Consider the following 15,582-nt stretch of genomic DNA (forward strand, 5'->3'; position numbering starts at 1 on the left):
AGAGAAAGGGGAAAAATAGAGAGAATTAAAAAATCCAAAAACTGTCTCCTGTGTGTGTGTAGCCATGACTCCACATCTCCTCTCCAGTTTCTCCGGCCTGCTGGAGCTGGACTCTGGCAGTCATCCTTTGACATACGTGTCATGCTACATGCATCCCCACGCCTCTCAAAGTAACAAATACGATCATTTTAAAAAGTAAAAGTAAAAGAAACAGAAAGGAGCGACAGTTGTAAAAGATAAGCTGAGTTGCATTCTGCATGAAGAGCCATGCCCTTACAGAATATAAGCAACTGCTTACCTACTGCAATCTAGGACACCAGCAGAGAGCTGATGTTGGGGGTTGCCTGCCCTAAGGCATGACCTTTGGGTAGCAATATATCCCTGAAGTAAAGCTTTTCATATTTTTGTATATTGAAATTTTTTTTTTTTGGTTTTTCGAGACAGGGTTTCTCTGTGGTTTTGGAGCCTGTCCTGGAACCAGCTCTTGTAGACCAGGCTGGTCTCGAACTCACGGAGATCCGCCTGCCTCTGCCTCCCGAGTGCTGGGATTAAAGGCGTGTGCCACCACCGCCTGGCTATTTTTTGTTTTTTAAAGTTTTTCATTCTCACTATTTTACATTGTCAAACTTTTTTGGAAAAAAAAAACCACTTTATTTATGCAGGAGTGTTTTGCCCGGGTGTATGTGTACCATGTGCATGTAGTACCTGCAGAAGCCAGAAGAGGGCGTTAAAGCCCCAAGAACTGGAGGTACAAGTGGTTGTGAAACACCTCCACATGGGTCCTGGAAGTTGAACTGAGTTCTCTGCAAAGGGATCTTAACTCTTAACTGCTGAGCCATCTCTCCAGCCTTAACAAATCAACCAAGCTTCCTTCCCTTCCCTTTCCTTCCCTTCCCTTCCCTTCCCTTCCCTTCCCTTCCCTTCCCTTCCCTTCCCTTCCCTTCCCTTCCTTTTCCTCCCCTCCCCTCCCCTCCCCTCCCCTCTCCTCCCCTTCCTTCCTTCCTTTTTTCCTTCCTTCCCTCCATTTTGGTTTTTTGGGCAGGGTTTCTCTATGTAACAACCCTGACTGTCCTGGAACTTGCTTTGTAGACCAAGGTGGTCTCGAACTCACAAAGATTTGTGTGCCTCTGCCTCCCAAGCAGCAGAATTAAAGGTGTGAGCCACCACTGCCAAGCTCAAGATGTCTTTTGTTTGTTTGTTTTTTCAAGACAGGGTCTCTCTGTGTAACATCCCTGGCTGTCCTGGAACTCATTTTGTACAACCAGGCTGATCTCAAACTCAAAGAGATCCTCCTGCCTCTACCTCCTGAGTGCTGGAATTAAAGACATGTGCCACCACTGGCAGGCTTCAAGATGTCTTTTTTATGTCTGCATTTATAAGAAACAAAATTTCTCAAGATTTCTTGGAGCCGCTATCTATAAAATGCACTCCGTATAGGGACTGAGCCTGTCAAACATCTTAAGAGCCAGATGTGGTAGACACACCGTTGCCATCCCAGAGCTTAGAAGGCAGAATTGGGAGCATCACATATGCCAGACCAGCCGGGTGGCAAAGCTAGTTCCAGGTTAGCTTGAACTAAAGGGTTGAGATCTGACACCCTAACCCTAAAAAAAGACTTGGATGGTCTGCCAAGGTCGTGGTTTGAATAAGAAGGCTCCCATAGGCTCATATATTTGAACGGTTGGTCACCAGGGCACGGAATCCTTTGAAAGGATTAGAAAGATTAGTAAGTGTGGCCTTGTTGGAGGAAGGGTGTTACTAGGGTGGGCTTTGAGGTTTTAAAAAGCCCATTCTCTCTGCCCGTGGATGAGGATGTAGCTCTCAGCTACTGTTCCAGCACCATGTGTACTGCCAAGCTCCCTGCCATGATGATAACGGACTAAACCTCTGAAACTGTAAGCAAGCCCCCAATTAAATGCTTTCTTTCATAAGAATTGCCCTGGTCACAGTGCCTCTTCACAGCAATAACAGTGACTAAGGTAGCCACGGTATTCCAGAAGCCCACAGTTATACAGTGGGATGCATACAATTACCAGCCACCACTCTGGGCCCATTATGAACAGAACCTACTCGCTCAGAGCTGTTAGAGCCTCACAAATGCCATTTGGGCATTGGTACACCTGAGTGTTTATGCTTGGAAAAGTATGTGCTATTATTCCCTATTTTATCGCTAAAGTGGCCTTTGGAGTGCTCTGTTTTGTGGCTGTTACAGCGATACCTTGTGGCTGGTGTCTGTTTTCGGTTTGAGGTGTGGTTTCACCGTGTAGCCCAGGCTGGCCTTAAACAGGTGATCCTCTTGTTTCAACCTCTTGAGTTCTGGGATTATAGGTTATTTAATTAGGCTTTCTATTGCTGTGAAGAGACACCATGATCTTGACAACTTTTGCTTTTGTTTGTTTGGTTTTCTTGTCGTTGTTTGTTTTATTGAGACAGAGTTTCTCAATGTAGCCTTTTTTGGAGCCTGTCCTGGAACTTGCTCTGTAGACCAGGCAGGCCTTGAATTCACAGAGATTCACCAGCCTTGGGAATTAAAGTGAGTGCTGGGATTAAAGGTGTGCGCCACCACTGCCTGGTGACCATGGCAACTTTTATAAAGGAAAACATTTAATTGGGTTCCTCTCTTACAGTTCAGAGGTTCAGTCCATTATCGTCACGGTGGGATATGGTAGTGTGCAGGCAGACATGGTGCTGGGGAAGTACCTGAGAGGCTTTCATTTTGCGGGCAACAGAAAGTGGTCTGAGAATAAACCTGGGGATAATTTGAGCACAGGAGACCTCAAAGCCTGCCCCCACAGTGACACTCTTCCTCCAACAAGGCCACACCTTCCTATAGTGCCACTCCCTTTGGGGACTATTTTCTTTCAAACCACCACACAGATCATCACACCTGGCCCCATCACTCAACATTTGAGCATTCAGGTTGTGTTTCTCAGAATTATGGCTCAAACTCCTAGAAAAGGACACAACTGGGAAGCTAGTCAAAGTCAAGAAAACTCCACAGAGGCATTGACAACATTTGGGTGCTTTCCCCTGGCCTTGGTTTTCTATTGTGGGAGTTGGGGAACGTGAATGAAGCGCAGGCAAGGATCTTTGCTAGCTTTGCTAGTTGTCTTTACATCTCAAATTGTTTCAAGGGGCTGCAGAGATGGCTCTGTGGCTAAGAGCATTTGCTGATCTCACGGAGGGCCTGTGTTTGGCTCCCAGTACCCAGATGGTGGCTCAGAATCCTCTGTAAGTCCAGTTCAAGGGGATCTTATACCTTCCTTTAGCCTCTGCAGGCACCAGGGACACATGTGGTGCACATACATACATGCAAGCAAAAAACCATACGCATAAAATAATACAAAAAGTTTTTTAAAATAATAAAATAAAAATTACTAGGCTAGGCAAAACATTCACATTTAAAGGTACCTAGCAACAAAGACTCTTCTGAACTCAGAGTTCTTCTGGGAGGCCACCAACGTTCTCAAGTCGTCATGACTTCTTTTTTTAAGATTTACCTTATTTTTATTAATTTGCATATGTGTGTATCTGTGTTTAGTTACATGCGTGCGAGTGTAGGTTCCCGTGGAGGCCAGAACTGTTAGATCTTCTGCAGCTCAGCTACTGTCAGCTGTAAGCTAACCAACGTGGGTACTAAGAACTGAACTCAGGTCCTCTGGAGAGCTGTGCATACTCTTCACCACTGAGCCATCTCTTTCTACCTCTGTCTTTTTTTTTTTTTAAAAAAAAATCATCGTGTGTGCAGGCATGTATGCATGTTTATGTGTGTCTGTGCATGCCACAGTTCAATTAGTATGGAAGTCAGAGGACAACCTGCACCGTGCGGGTCTCAGGGATGACGCTTGGGTGACCGGCGTGACAACCAGCACCCTCACCTGCTCAGCCATCTTGCTGGCCCATTGTGTTCATCCGGCTTGTGGACCCGTATGCTAAAAACAGTGGGTGTTATTGTTGGTTGAAAATTATTGCAATGTAAGACACGCTCATATTTATAGTCCATTTCCAAGTGTGGAAAACCACAATGGGCAGAAGAAAGTCACCCACCTCCTGCTTCTCCTGCCTTTAGTTCTGCCCGCAGGAGCGCTTTCCAAGAGCGTAGCCCAGGGGTGTGAGGACATTGGCCTTGACACTGAAAAAGCTGTGTAATTACAGACCAGTCTCTTAACTACGCTGAGCACGTTTCTTCATCCGTAAAATGAGGATGATAACAAAGCACGCTTGGCTGGATTATTATGGGGATTAATTAAGATAACGTACAAATCACATGTAACATCATGGTGAGCACAAAGAAGATGCTTAACCCATTAGACTTGTTATTCCTAGGCCAGTCCCTCACCCACAGCTCAGAGCTTGAGACAACATCCCTTTGGCTGAGCGGTCAGCTCAGTCACCTCCGTCTCCCCAGCGTCTGCTCCGGTCTTCAGCTGGAAGGCGGAAGTGAAGGGCGAGGGCCTTCTGGCATACTTACCAGTGATGAGGTTGTCCACAAGGGTGGTGGGCATGCAGAAAATGCCCACCAGCAGATCGCTGACGGCCAGGTTGAGGATGAACATGTTGGTGACGGTGCGCATGTGCCGGTTCCTGAGAACAGTGAAGCAGACCAGGGTGTTGCCCACCATGCAGAGGAGGAAAATGAGGGTGTAGGCCACGATGAACATGGCGGCCACTGGCGAGGAGTGCTGGTAGTAGGAGGAGAAGATGGGGCTGGCGGCCAGGGCAGCCTCAGCCTCGCTCCCATTCTGACTCAAGGGCCAGCTGCCATTGGGAGGCTGGGTGGGCTCGTCTAGGACCAAAGGGACACAAGAGTCAGGACCTAAGCAAAAACAAGATGGCTGATTGTACCACCCAAAGCCGACCCTTGGCTGGGGCTGTAACTCTGAGTGCTCGCCTAGCATGCATGAAGCTATGGGCCAATACCCAGTGCCACATAAAGTGGTATACATGCCTTTAATCCAAGCACTGGGGAGGTGGAGGCCAGAGGGTCAGAAGTTCAAGGTCACCCTCCTCTACTTAGAGAGTTTGAGACTGACCTCAGCCAAATAAGCTTTCAAAGGAAAGAAAGGAAAAGCTGGTGTTTCTTTGTGTCCCACGCCATACCCTAAGCCTACTCATTACTGTCCTCACTGTTCCAAGGACAACTGGACACACATAGAAAGGATTTTATTATCTTTTAATTTTTCAGTTTATGAGTGTTTTGTCTGCACACACGTGCATGCCCCATGCGTGTGCCTGGAGCCCATGGAAGTCAGAAGGCGTTGGATCCCATAAGGATGGTTGTAAGTCACAGCGTGGCTTTCTGCAGGAGCAAGAAGTGCTCTTAATCACTGATCTGTCCTCCCACCTCTGATGAAGGACTTTCAATTTATCCCCTCCTCAGACTGCCGAGACTCACTCTTCGCCCATGTTAGTTATTCTCCACCCACCCCTCCACCTGCCTTCACTTCATCTCTTGAGCCTCAGAAGACCTCTTTATGTGTGGGGTGACAAAGTCTCATGTATCAGGCTAGCCTTGAACTCACCACATAGCCAAGGATGACCCTGAACTTCTCATGTTCCTGGTTCCTGTCTCCACCTCCTGAGTGCTGAGACTGTGTGTGTCACCATGCCCAGTTTACACGACAGAACCAAGGGTTTAGCATATGTTAGGCAAGTACACTACCAAGGGGACAAGTATCTAACTTTTTTTTTTGAGGCAGAGTTTCTCTGTGTAGCTTTTTGGAGCCTGTCCTAGAACTCACTCTGTAGACCAGGCTGGCCTCAAATTCACAGAGATCTGCCTCCCTCCACCTCCTGAGTGCTGGGATTTAAGGCATGCGCCACCAGCGCCCGGCTAGCCTTCTGGTTTAGCCATCCTCGCAGTAAGCAAGCATGGAGGTGCCCTACTCCACACACTTCTCATCAGGAGCAGGCTGAGTATGTTTCTCTAGTCCTGCTTCAGAGAGAGCAGCCCAGTGTCCAACCATAGCTCTTCTGGGAAGTCATTAGCTGTGGTGAGTCATAGTGTTGTCTCAAAAATTCTCCCTGTGTCTTCCTCTGAGACCGAATGGGGCCCCTTCTGGAGGATGAAGTATCCCTAAGGAATCTTTCCATGGAGCCCAGAGCTCAGCCACCGACTTGGAGGTACACTAGAGGGCGGGGGCACCTGGGGGCTGGAGACACCTGGGAGCAGCAGGCTACTGACCTGGCACCATCTGGGCAGCAGGGACCAGTGGGCACCATAGGAGGGAATGGAGGGGTGACGGTTTGCTGACGGAGAAAGAACTGAGAGGGGGTGACACTCTCCCCCACTTAGGCCTTTCAAGGGCTCTAACTGCACGCAGACACCTTTACCATAATATAAAATCAAGCATATACATAAGAGACTATTACAGTGAGCATACGTGAGAGTATGAAGTTTAATGAAACCATTAGGGATGGGATGGTGTAAAGGACTCCCAGGTGAATACTGCTCACCACCACCAACCATTGGTTCTCCGCTTCAGTTATCCTGAAGCATTGGCCAATATTTCTTTCCACTGAAAATTATATATATATATATATATATATATATATATATATATATATATAGAGAGAGAGAGAGAGAGAGAGAGAGAGAGATCTACTATTTTTTAAACTGGAGATCCAGGAGCTGAACAGGTAGCTCAGTTGGTAGGATGCCTGATGGACATCCACAAAGTTCTCAGTCCCATCCTCAGCACCACACAAGCCAGGTGTGGTACACCCATAAACCTAGAACCCCAGAGGCAGGATGAGAGGTTTAAGATCATCTTTGGTTGCATGCTGAGTTTGAGCCAGCCTGGATTACACGAAACCTTTTCACCAAACCAAACCAGGCCATCAAGATGGCTCAGCAGTTCGAGACCAGCCTGGTCTACAGAGCTAGTTCCAGGACAGGCTCCAAAGCCACAGAGAAACCCTGTCTCGAAAAACCAAAAAAAAGAAAAAAGAAAAAAAGAAAAGAAAAGAAAAGATGGCTCAGCAGGTAAGGTGCCTGCTGTCAAGCCTGATAACCTAAGTTCCATCCCTGGAACCTACAATGGCAGAAAGGAACCAACCCTCACAAGCTGTTCTCTCGCCTCCAATCACATGCTGTAGTATGTAAGCCCCCCTCCCTACACGTAATGAAGTAAAAGTTTAAATTAAAAGAAAAAACCTACCCTGCCCCCTTCTACCACACTTGGTTGATGTCATTCCTCAGTCTCTGGGGGCACAGGTTTCACTATTGTTTCCTCACCACCCACAAACCCCTGCAATCATTTATCCAGAAGGTTATGTGGCTTGTCTGTGGGTTCTCCTGCAGGTTGGATGATGCAGACGGCTCTCCCACGGTACCATTTCCTTAGCGGCACTCTCTGGGCTCTGGGGTCCTTGTTAAAGGCAGTTAAAGCTAACGGTCTGGGTAGCCTGGTGGCCTCACTTGATCACTTTTTTAACAGGGTCTCCTGTCACCCATGATGACCATGAACTCACCATGTAGCTGAGACTGGTCTTAAACTGTTTTTTTTAAGATTTATTTGTTATTTTTATTTTATTTATACGAGTGTTTTCACTACATTTATGTCTGTATAGCATATGCATACAGTTCCCCCTGATGTCAGAAGAGGGTGTCAAATCACCTGGAACTGGAGTTACAGTTGGCTCTGTGAGCTGCCATGTGGATGCTGGGAATCTAACACAAGTCCTTTGCAAGAGCAGGAAGTACGTCCTCTCTCTCTCTCTCTCTCTCTCTCTCTCTCTCTCTCTCTCTCTCTCTCTCTCTCTCTCGTTGGGGACTGTGGACCCCCAGACCCTGAATTTCCTGTGACCCCCTGCCTGTCGGAGTAAACACCTTGTTTTCCTATGCTTGCAGCTGCTCTGAGCAAACAACTTATTCTGCAGCTGCTCTGAGCACGAGACCCTCAGGAGTTTCTGATGGCAGGGGAGTGGTTTCTGGTGGGCTTGCAGCTGAGAGTTAGGACGTGGACATTAGTCAAGAGCCCCTATATAAGTTGTTATGGAACACAACAAAGTGGACATTCTTGGCGTTACCTGTGTCTTTATGTGTGTGTGTGTTTCAATCTTCAGGTACTTGACCAACTCGCGTACTGTAGCGTGTAGAGCAGGCATGATGTGCTATCTCTTTTTCTGTTCTCTCTCTCTCTCTTTCTCCCTCCTCCCCTCTCTGTCTCTCTGTCTCTGTCTCTCTCTCTCCCTCATCTGCCTCTGCTTCCCGAGTGCTGGGTTTAAAGACGTGCATCACTGCCCGGCTAGTAAGTGCTCTTAACCACTGAGCCATCTATCTCTCTAGCCCTTAGCCTTGAACTCTTGATCTTCCTGTCTGTGCATCCCATGCCTGCACCACTAGGTCCAGTTTTCCTTAACTCAGCATCAATACACAGCAGGCTCTGACCCCTGCTGGCCTCTCCACGATGTTGAACAGCTCCACTTTCCCTCTGGCCACTAAGTGCTGGCCGTTTGCACATCCTCTTTTCCAACCCTGGGCCTTTGCTCTTCTCCTCCTCTCTATTGTCGAGCCAAAATGATCTCAGGGCCTGTACCTCGAGGCCTGTAGAACAGAGAAAAGCCTGGCTCAAAGTTTGAGTGGGGATAAGACAGCAAAAACTACGTAAAGGCCCCTCCAGCCAGAGGGAGGGTTTAGCTGCCTCTCATTGGCTGGAGGTACCCTTACATCACAGGATGTTGCTTACCCTTTATAAACAAATGCTCACAGTAATAAATTGAGTTCCTCTTTGACTCAACTCCCTGTTGTGTCTGGTTGTCCTGCATCATGGGGCTGCGGGAATGGGCCAATAGCACACTCACCTTTCCCTGGGGAATAAGGAAGCTCAAGGAAGCCTAGCACCCATTTCCACTCTAATGTCTTCCTGGTGAAGCCAAACCTGACCATACCGGCCCGTCCATTGTGTTCTTGAATCTGCCAATGATTTATTTAAGGGTTTGCTGTCTTTCCCCCTGTGCTTAAGAGTCCTCTCCTGGACTGTAGGACTCTTATTGGGAAGTGTCTCTGGTATCTTGTCAGTGCCTGGTTCTGGTAAACGGTTCAATAAACAACCAGTAATAATAGGACGGATCAATAGGTAGAGGAAATTTCCAGAAACATTTCAGGCTGGATCCTCGCCTGCCTCCCAAACTACCTTTGCTCAACCCTCAAATGAGCTCATTACCTAGTGTCTGTCCCTGCGAGGTGTCTGGAGTGACCTTACCCGCTTCTAATGTGTCAACACTTGGGTATCCATCCCAAGACTTAACCCAGCACTGCACAATCCCAGAAGAAAACCTTCCTAGTCCTGTCAACCTCCCCTGACCCAGCGCCCTCACAGTTCCACCAGCCTGAACCCCACACCAGCAGCTGAAACCTCATTAACACTCTTCACTCAGCCTTTCTGGGACCTGCCAGCTGCCCCTACGATTACATCCTGTGAACTCTTCATCCGCTGAACCCAATTACATTCCCCAATTGGATGCATTTCCCAGAAGCTTCCGGACATAATGATGGCTGCCTCTCAGGTACCCTGAAGAGCTTAGGAGGTCACACCTGCACCAGCAAAAGCTGGGCGACAGAGGTCAGAGCGCAGACTCTCAAAGTGTGGTTGTTCACTGCCAGTATCACAGGGAACTCCTCAGAGAGTCCCAGCCTTTTCCCTGACTCAGAGAACCAGAAACCAGAGGGGTGGGGGAATTAATAATCAAGACAGGGTTTCTCTGTATAGCCCTAGCTGCCTTGGAACTCGCTCTGTAGACCAGGCTGGCCTCGAACTCACCGAGATCCACCTGATTCTGCCTCCTGAGTGCTGGGATTAAAGGTGTATACCACCACTGCCGGACCTTAACAATCTGTTTTACTTATTTATTGTTCATCCCAAGAAAAAAAAAAAAACTCACTTTTATCTTGTATGTAAGAGCGCTTTGCCTGCATGTATTTCTGTGCACCATGTATGTGCCTGGTGCCAGAGCAAGCCAGAAGAGGGTGCCAGATCCCCAGGAGCTGGAGTTACAGATGGTTGTGAGTCACCATGTGAACATTAGGAACTGAACTAGGTCCTCTGCAAGAGCAACAAGTGCTCTCAACCACTGAGCCATCTCTCCAGTCTCCCTCTCTGTTATCTGTTATTTTTCTTTTTGTGTCTGCATGTGTTCATGTGTGTATGCACATTCACATACATATTTATATGAGTTTGGAGGCCAGAGGTCAATGCCAGGTGCCGTCATCAACTGCTACCTACTCTCACTGAACCTGGAGCTTGCCAGTTTGGCTAGCTTTGTTGGCCAGCAGGTCATGGGAATCCTCCTGTCCTTGGCATGCAGTGCATGCCACCTCCCCTGACTTTTTGACATGGTTTCGGGGGCGGGGCATGACTCAGGCCCCCCTCATGCTTGTAGCAAGCACTTTACCTGTTGAACCATCTCTCCAGTCCTTATTTTTGCTATTTTGTAGTGCCGAGAATTGAACCTAGGGCCTCATGCTTGCTAGGCAAGTGCTCTATCACTGGGTCCCACCTCCCAGCCATCTGTTTTAAATTCTAAAGCATTAGATAGGGTATGGTTTGGTGGTAGAGTACTTGCCTATCATGCACAGGGCCCTGGGTTCAATCCCCAGCACTGTCAAGTCAAAACAAACAAAAAAATGAAAGCAAGTCCTGGCTATGGCCTAGGGTAGATCATGTTACTCCTAGGAACCAGATCCCTTTTACTACAATAGACAGAGGTCAGAGGTCAAGTTTCCTTGATGCAGGTTGCTCTGAGGGCAGCCTAGTAGCAGCGAAAGACCTGTGAACAGGAAGCAAAGTCCGAATGAAGGAACCTGGCCCTGGCGGAGTCTAGGTGTGCCCCAGAGTACACTGTCTTCTTACCAGCGATAGTATCCTTAGCGCCACCTTCTGGTTTGTCCTGGTAACACAAGGGAGTTCAACCCCAGACCCACTTGTGAGAGCCTATTGGTGAACCCTGACACTGGAACCGCTGAAGAATACCACTCTAGGGGCTGCCAAAGGCACAGAACACAACACAAGACATATGGCTAATAACCACACGAAACAAAAAGTTCTAACTCATTGCCAATGTGAGAGATGCCCTTTCAAAAAGAACTCGGTGTAACCTTTTCAACAGTCAGATTGGCAAAGGCAGCGGCTCTCTGAGAGGCTCCAGTGCGGCTGCGCAGAGCAGGGGCGGTGCGCCAGTCAGGGAGCCTTCGGACTGAGGCAGATGTGGCCAGTGCCCCAACAAGTAACTGATTTCCAGACCTGCCACTCGGGGAGGGGGATTGCCACGATGTTTAGAAGGAGGAGGTCCGGTGGCGTGAGGAAAACATTGACCTCGGGTTGTAATGGTCACGAAACAGTATAAACATGCACCATTAATCTCTATTCCATATCAAATGTGTGTATGAAAACTGCAGATGATTTTCTATTTTGACTGACAGTATTTGTCCACAGCGGGTGGCGTTTCTTCAGAAGATTTTTTTTTTTGGCTTCCTTCATTCCAAGTTTTTATTTTGACTTTTCTGATCACAGGGAAATGGAAACAGGAGATAAAATCCTGTTGATGCCAATGGCTCTCCAACTCGAGCCCCGTCTCTCTGCTTTTCAGGAGGCGTTTCTTCTACCCCCCTCCCCACGCGGGTCAGGTCTGAAGACGGCATTTGGGAACGCTTCTTCTAAAAGCTCCTCTGATGAGTCCCATATGATTTGAGAGCCACCGACTTGTGCCGTCCCTGCCCTCGAGCACCAAGCTTTAGTGAGGCTTAACACTTGGAGGTCACCAAAGTCTTTGATGTACTTTGATGCATTTTTGCAGAGGCTTTCTAGGGCTTTCTCTTGATCTGGCATGAAATGCTTCCAGTCCAGGAGGCAATTATGGTCTCTGAATGTGTTAGATCCTCTCTAAACAGAGTACACTCTTTCAAGGGAACGTGAGCACGGACAGGTGCCAACTTCTCTATATCCATTGCCTGCCTTTTTCCCTGCATGCAGCCTTTGAGGGGCTGTCAGTCAGAAGTCTGCACTCATCCCTAGCCACATGACAGCCAATGAGAATTAGTTTGCAACTTAAGCTGATTGTCTTGGGCCTCTGAGAGGGTAACAGAGTCCAGGTTCAGCACCCCATGGATAGCATCAGGCAGGCAGCAAGAGCACAGGAGCCTTTGCGGTTTCTGTCCCCACATCCCATAGCCTCTCAACAGGCCGTGTGCTCTTCCATGGGGACAATGCTGTAAGGACATTGATTACAGCATTGGTTAGGGATCAGAGAAGTTGGCCTGGTAACCAGTGACTGTCACTCATCCATTTTAAGAGACCTCGGGGGAACGGGAGAACAGCAACCTCGCTTGAAGAGGAGGCTTGGGACTTTATTTTACAGTTAATTTAAAAAAAAATGCTTCTTAGGCCGGACAGTGTGGCACACACCTTTAATCCCAGCACTCTGGAGACAGAGGCAGGCGGATCTCTCTGCGAGTTCAAGGCCAGCTTGGTCTACAGAGGGAGTTCTAAGGCAGCCAGAGCTACAGAGAGAACCCCGTCTCAAAAAAAAAAAATCAAAAACAAAAGAAAACTGCTTCTTACATTTTATTTAGTGTGTGTTCTCCAGGGCCTTGTGCACTTCTGGAGGTCAGACAACCACTTGTGGGGGTCAGTTCTCTCCTTCTACCAGGTAGGTTTGGGGGAATCAAACTCGGGTTATCAAGTCTGGTAGCAGAGGCCTTTACTAGCTGAGTTATGCTGAACGGTTTTACATCAACCTGACCCAAATTAAAGTTATCCTAAAGAAGGGAACCTCAAGTGAAAATGCCTCCATGAGATCCACTGTTTTCTCAATTAGTGATTGACGGGGAGGGGGAGGAGAGAGGGAACAGGCCAGTCCATGGTGGATGGTGCCAGCCCTGGGCTGGTGGTCCTGGGTTCTGTAAGGAAGCAAGCGAGCAAGCCACGGGGAACGAGTCATTCAACAGCACTCCCCCATGGCCTCTGCATCAGTTCCTGCCTTCGGGTTCCAGCCACGTTCCTGTCCTGGCTTCCTTCAGTGATGGACTACAATGCAGAAGTATAAGCCAACTTACTTCTTGGTCCTGGCGCTTTGTTGCAGTAACAGAAACCCTAAGTCGTCAGTGTATAGTTGCTTTTATGAAATTTTAAGTAGCCAAGCTAGCCTTGAACTCTCCACGTGGTCAAGGATGACCTTGAACTTCTAACTGCCCGGTTAATGGTGGTGGGAGTGACCAAACGTAGGGCTTTAGGTATGCTAAGCTGGCACTGTACCAACTGGACCGTGCCCCCAGGCTTGCTTCTTTTTGTTTGTTTAGGACAGGATCTCACTACGTAGCTCTGGTTGACCTGGAACTCCTTGTGCAGACCAGGCTGACCTCAGACTCACAAAGATCTGCCTGGAATCAAAGGCATACTATATCACGGCTTGCTTCTTGATGGCATTCGTTGCCTTCCAGGAAGCACAGAGGGTCACACTGATGGGCAGTTTCTTGGATTTAGTCCGAAGTGAGTCAGCCCTGACGACGGTTGCTCAGGAGAGTGGCAGGAGGGTGTGCAGGAATCGTGTTGCCTCTCTTACAGACAGAACAAAAGCCCACATTCTCCAGCCCTCCCTCTCCATTGCCATCTGGCTCTTCCCCTCTGATCTTTGCAATCCCTGTCCATCTTGGTAAGTGTGGTGGTTTGAATAGGTATGGCCCTCACAGACTCACGTGTTTGAATGCTTGGCCCATAGGGGGTGACACTATTAGGAGGTGTGGCCTTGTTGGAGTAAGTGTAGTAGGGGTAGCCTTGTTGGAGGAAGGTGTGTCACTGTGGGGGGGGGGGTTAAGGTCTCATAGACTCAAGCTACACCCACTGTGGCTCACAGTTGCTTCAGCTGCTTCGGATCAAGATGTAGAACACCTAGCTCCTTCTCCCGCGCCACATCTGCCTAGAGGTCAAAATGACGATAAAGGACAAAACTCTGAACTGTAAGCCAGACCCAGTTAAAAGTTTTCCTTTATAAGAGTTGCTGTCATAGGACTAAAAACTCTAAGATAAAAGTACCAGAGACTAGTGTGTTGCTGGGATAGGCCTGAACATGACTTATTTGGAGTAGTATGAACTCTGGTTTAGGAAGGTAGGAGAAGGCTTTAAGAGCTGCTCAATGGGCCAGACCAGTGGAAGCATGGAAGCGTGCTGAGGATGAAAACTGTGGGGCCTGGTTCAGGAAGTTTCTAAGAAGAATTTTTTAAATATATAATTTATTTAATTTTATCTGAAGTACTTTGGCGTGAGAGTGTCAGATCCCCCGGAACTGGAGTTACAGACAGTGGTGAGCTGCCATGTGGGTGCTGGGAATTGAACTCGGGTCTTCTGGAAGAGCAGCCAGTGGTCTTCACCGCTGAGCCATCTCTCCAGCCTCCTCCAAGAAGAATTTTAGTACATCGCCTAGAGCTTATTCTTGTGATAGTTTGGTGAAGAATGTGGCTGCATTTTACCCTTGTTCAAAAACTCTGCCTGAGGCTGAAGTGGAGAGTCTCGGATGAATTGCATTGACAGAGGAAATCTCAAAACCGCCTAGTATAGACTCTGTTGTGGGGTGATTAGTGGTAACTTTCAGGAAGATTTATAATGAAAAGGAACAAGGCGAGCAAGCAAAAATGTACAATTCGAGGAGGAAAGGGGCACCAGGAAGTGGAATAGAGTTAAGTCCTGTGTTCAAGGAGATAAACAGATCAAGAAATGGAATAAAGGGAGTGGTGACATCAGGGCAAGATCCCATCCAGCTAAGCTTCCAGCTCGTGAAAAGGAATTAAAGAACATCTTAGGTCCAGATATGGTGATGCACACCTTTAATCCCAGAAGTAGTCAGAAGACAGAAGCCAGCAGATCTTTGAATTTGAGGTCAGCCTGCTCGACAGAGTAAGTTCTAGGACAGGCCAGCTTAGGTAGTGAAGGAAACCATGGAAAACAGAAAGCTGGTGAAGATATAATTGAACGAGAGGGCCATGTTGCAGCCCCAGCAAGCAGCAGAACTTGGTAGCTTTTTTTGTTTGTTTGTTTTTCGAGACAGGGTTTCTCTGTAGCTTTGGAACTGGTCCCGGAACTAGCTCTTGTAGACCAGGCTGGCTTCAAACTCACAGAGATCTACCTGCCTCTGCCTCCCGAGTCCTGGGATTAAAGGCATGTACCGCCACCACCTGGCAGCAGCTTTTTAAAAAAAGAAGTATTTATTATGTATACAATGTTCTGCCTTCGTGTGTCCCTACAGGCCAGAAGTGGCACCAGATCTTATTAGAGTGGTTATAAGCCATCACGTGGGTGTTGGGAATTGAACTCAGGACCCCTGGAAGAACAGCCAGTGCTCTTAACCACTGAACCATCCTCCTGCTCCTCCTGCTCAGAATTGGCAGCTTTAGTCACATGGTTCTGCCTTTAGAGTCAAGGATACAAGAAAGGGGTTCTGGAATCTCCCTCTGAGACTAAGGAAAGTTGCTGAGGCCATGCATGTAGCAGGCATGTCCCTACGTGGAGGTCTAGAGAGGCCAGTGTGTGATTCTGTAAAGGTGAAGCCTGGATTACCTTGGAGACCCCAAGATGTTGGCAAAGCCAGAGC

At 48.0% G+C, this 15,582-nt stretch overlaps 1 protein-coding gene across 1 annotated transcript in view; it reads right to left on the reverse strand.

The window, feature by feature from the left end:
- Nucleotides 1–15,582, reverse strand: part of Npffr1 (neuropeptide FF receptor 1) — a 45,202-nt gene that overhangs the window by 11,731 nt on the left and 17,889 nt on the right. The window contains exon 4 of the mRNA XM_075979125.1: nt 4,472–4,816. Coding sequence (XP_075835240.1) covers nt 4,472–4,816 — 345 coding nt within the window. The remainder of the gene's footprint in view (nt 1–4,471; nt 4,817–15,582) is intronic.

This window comes from Microtus pennsylvanicus, chromosome 7 (assembly GCF_037038515.1).
Source record: "Microtus pennsylvanicus isolate mMicPen1 chromosome 7, mMicPen1.hap1, whole genome shotgun sequence".
NCBI lineage: Eukaryota > Metazoa > Chordata > Mammalia > Rodentia > Cricetidae > Microtus > Microtus pennsylvanicus.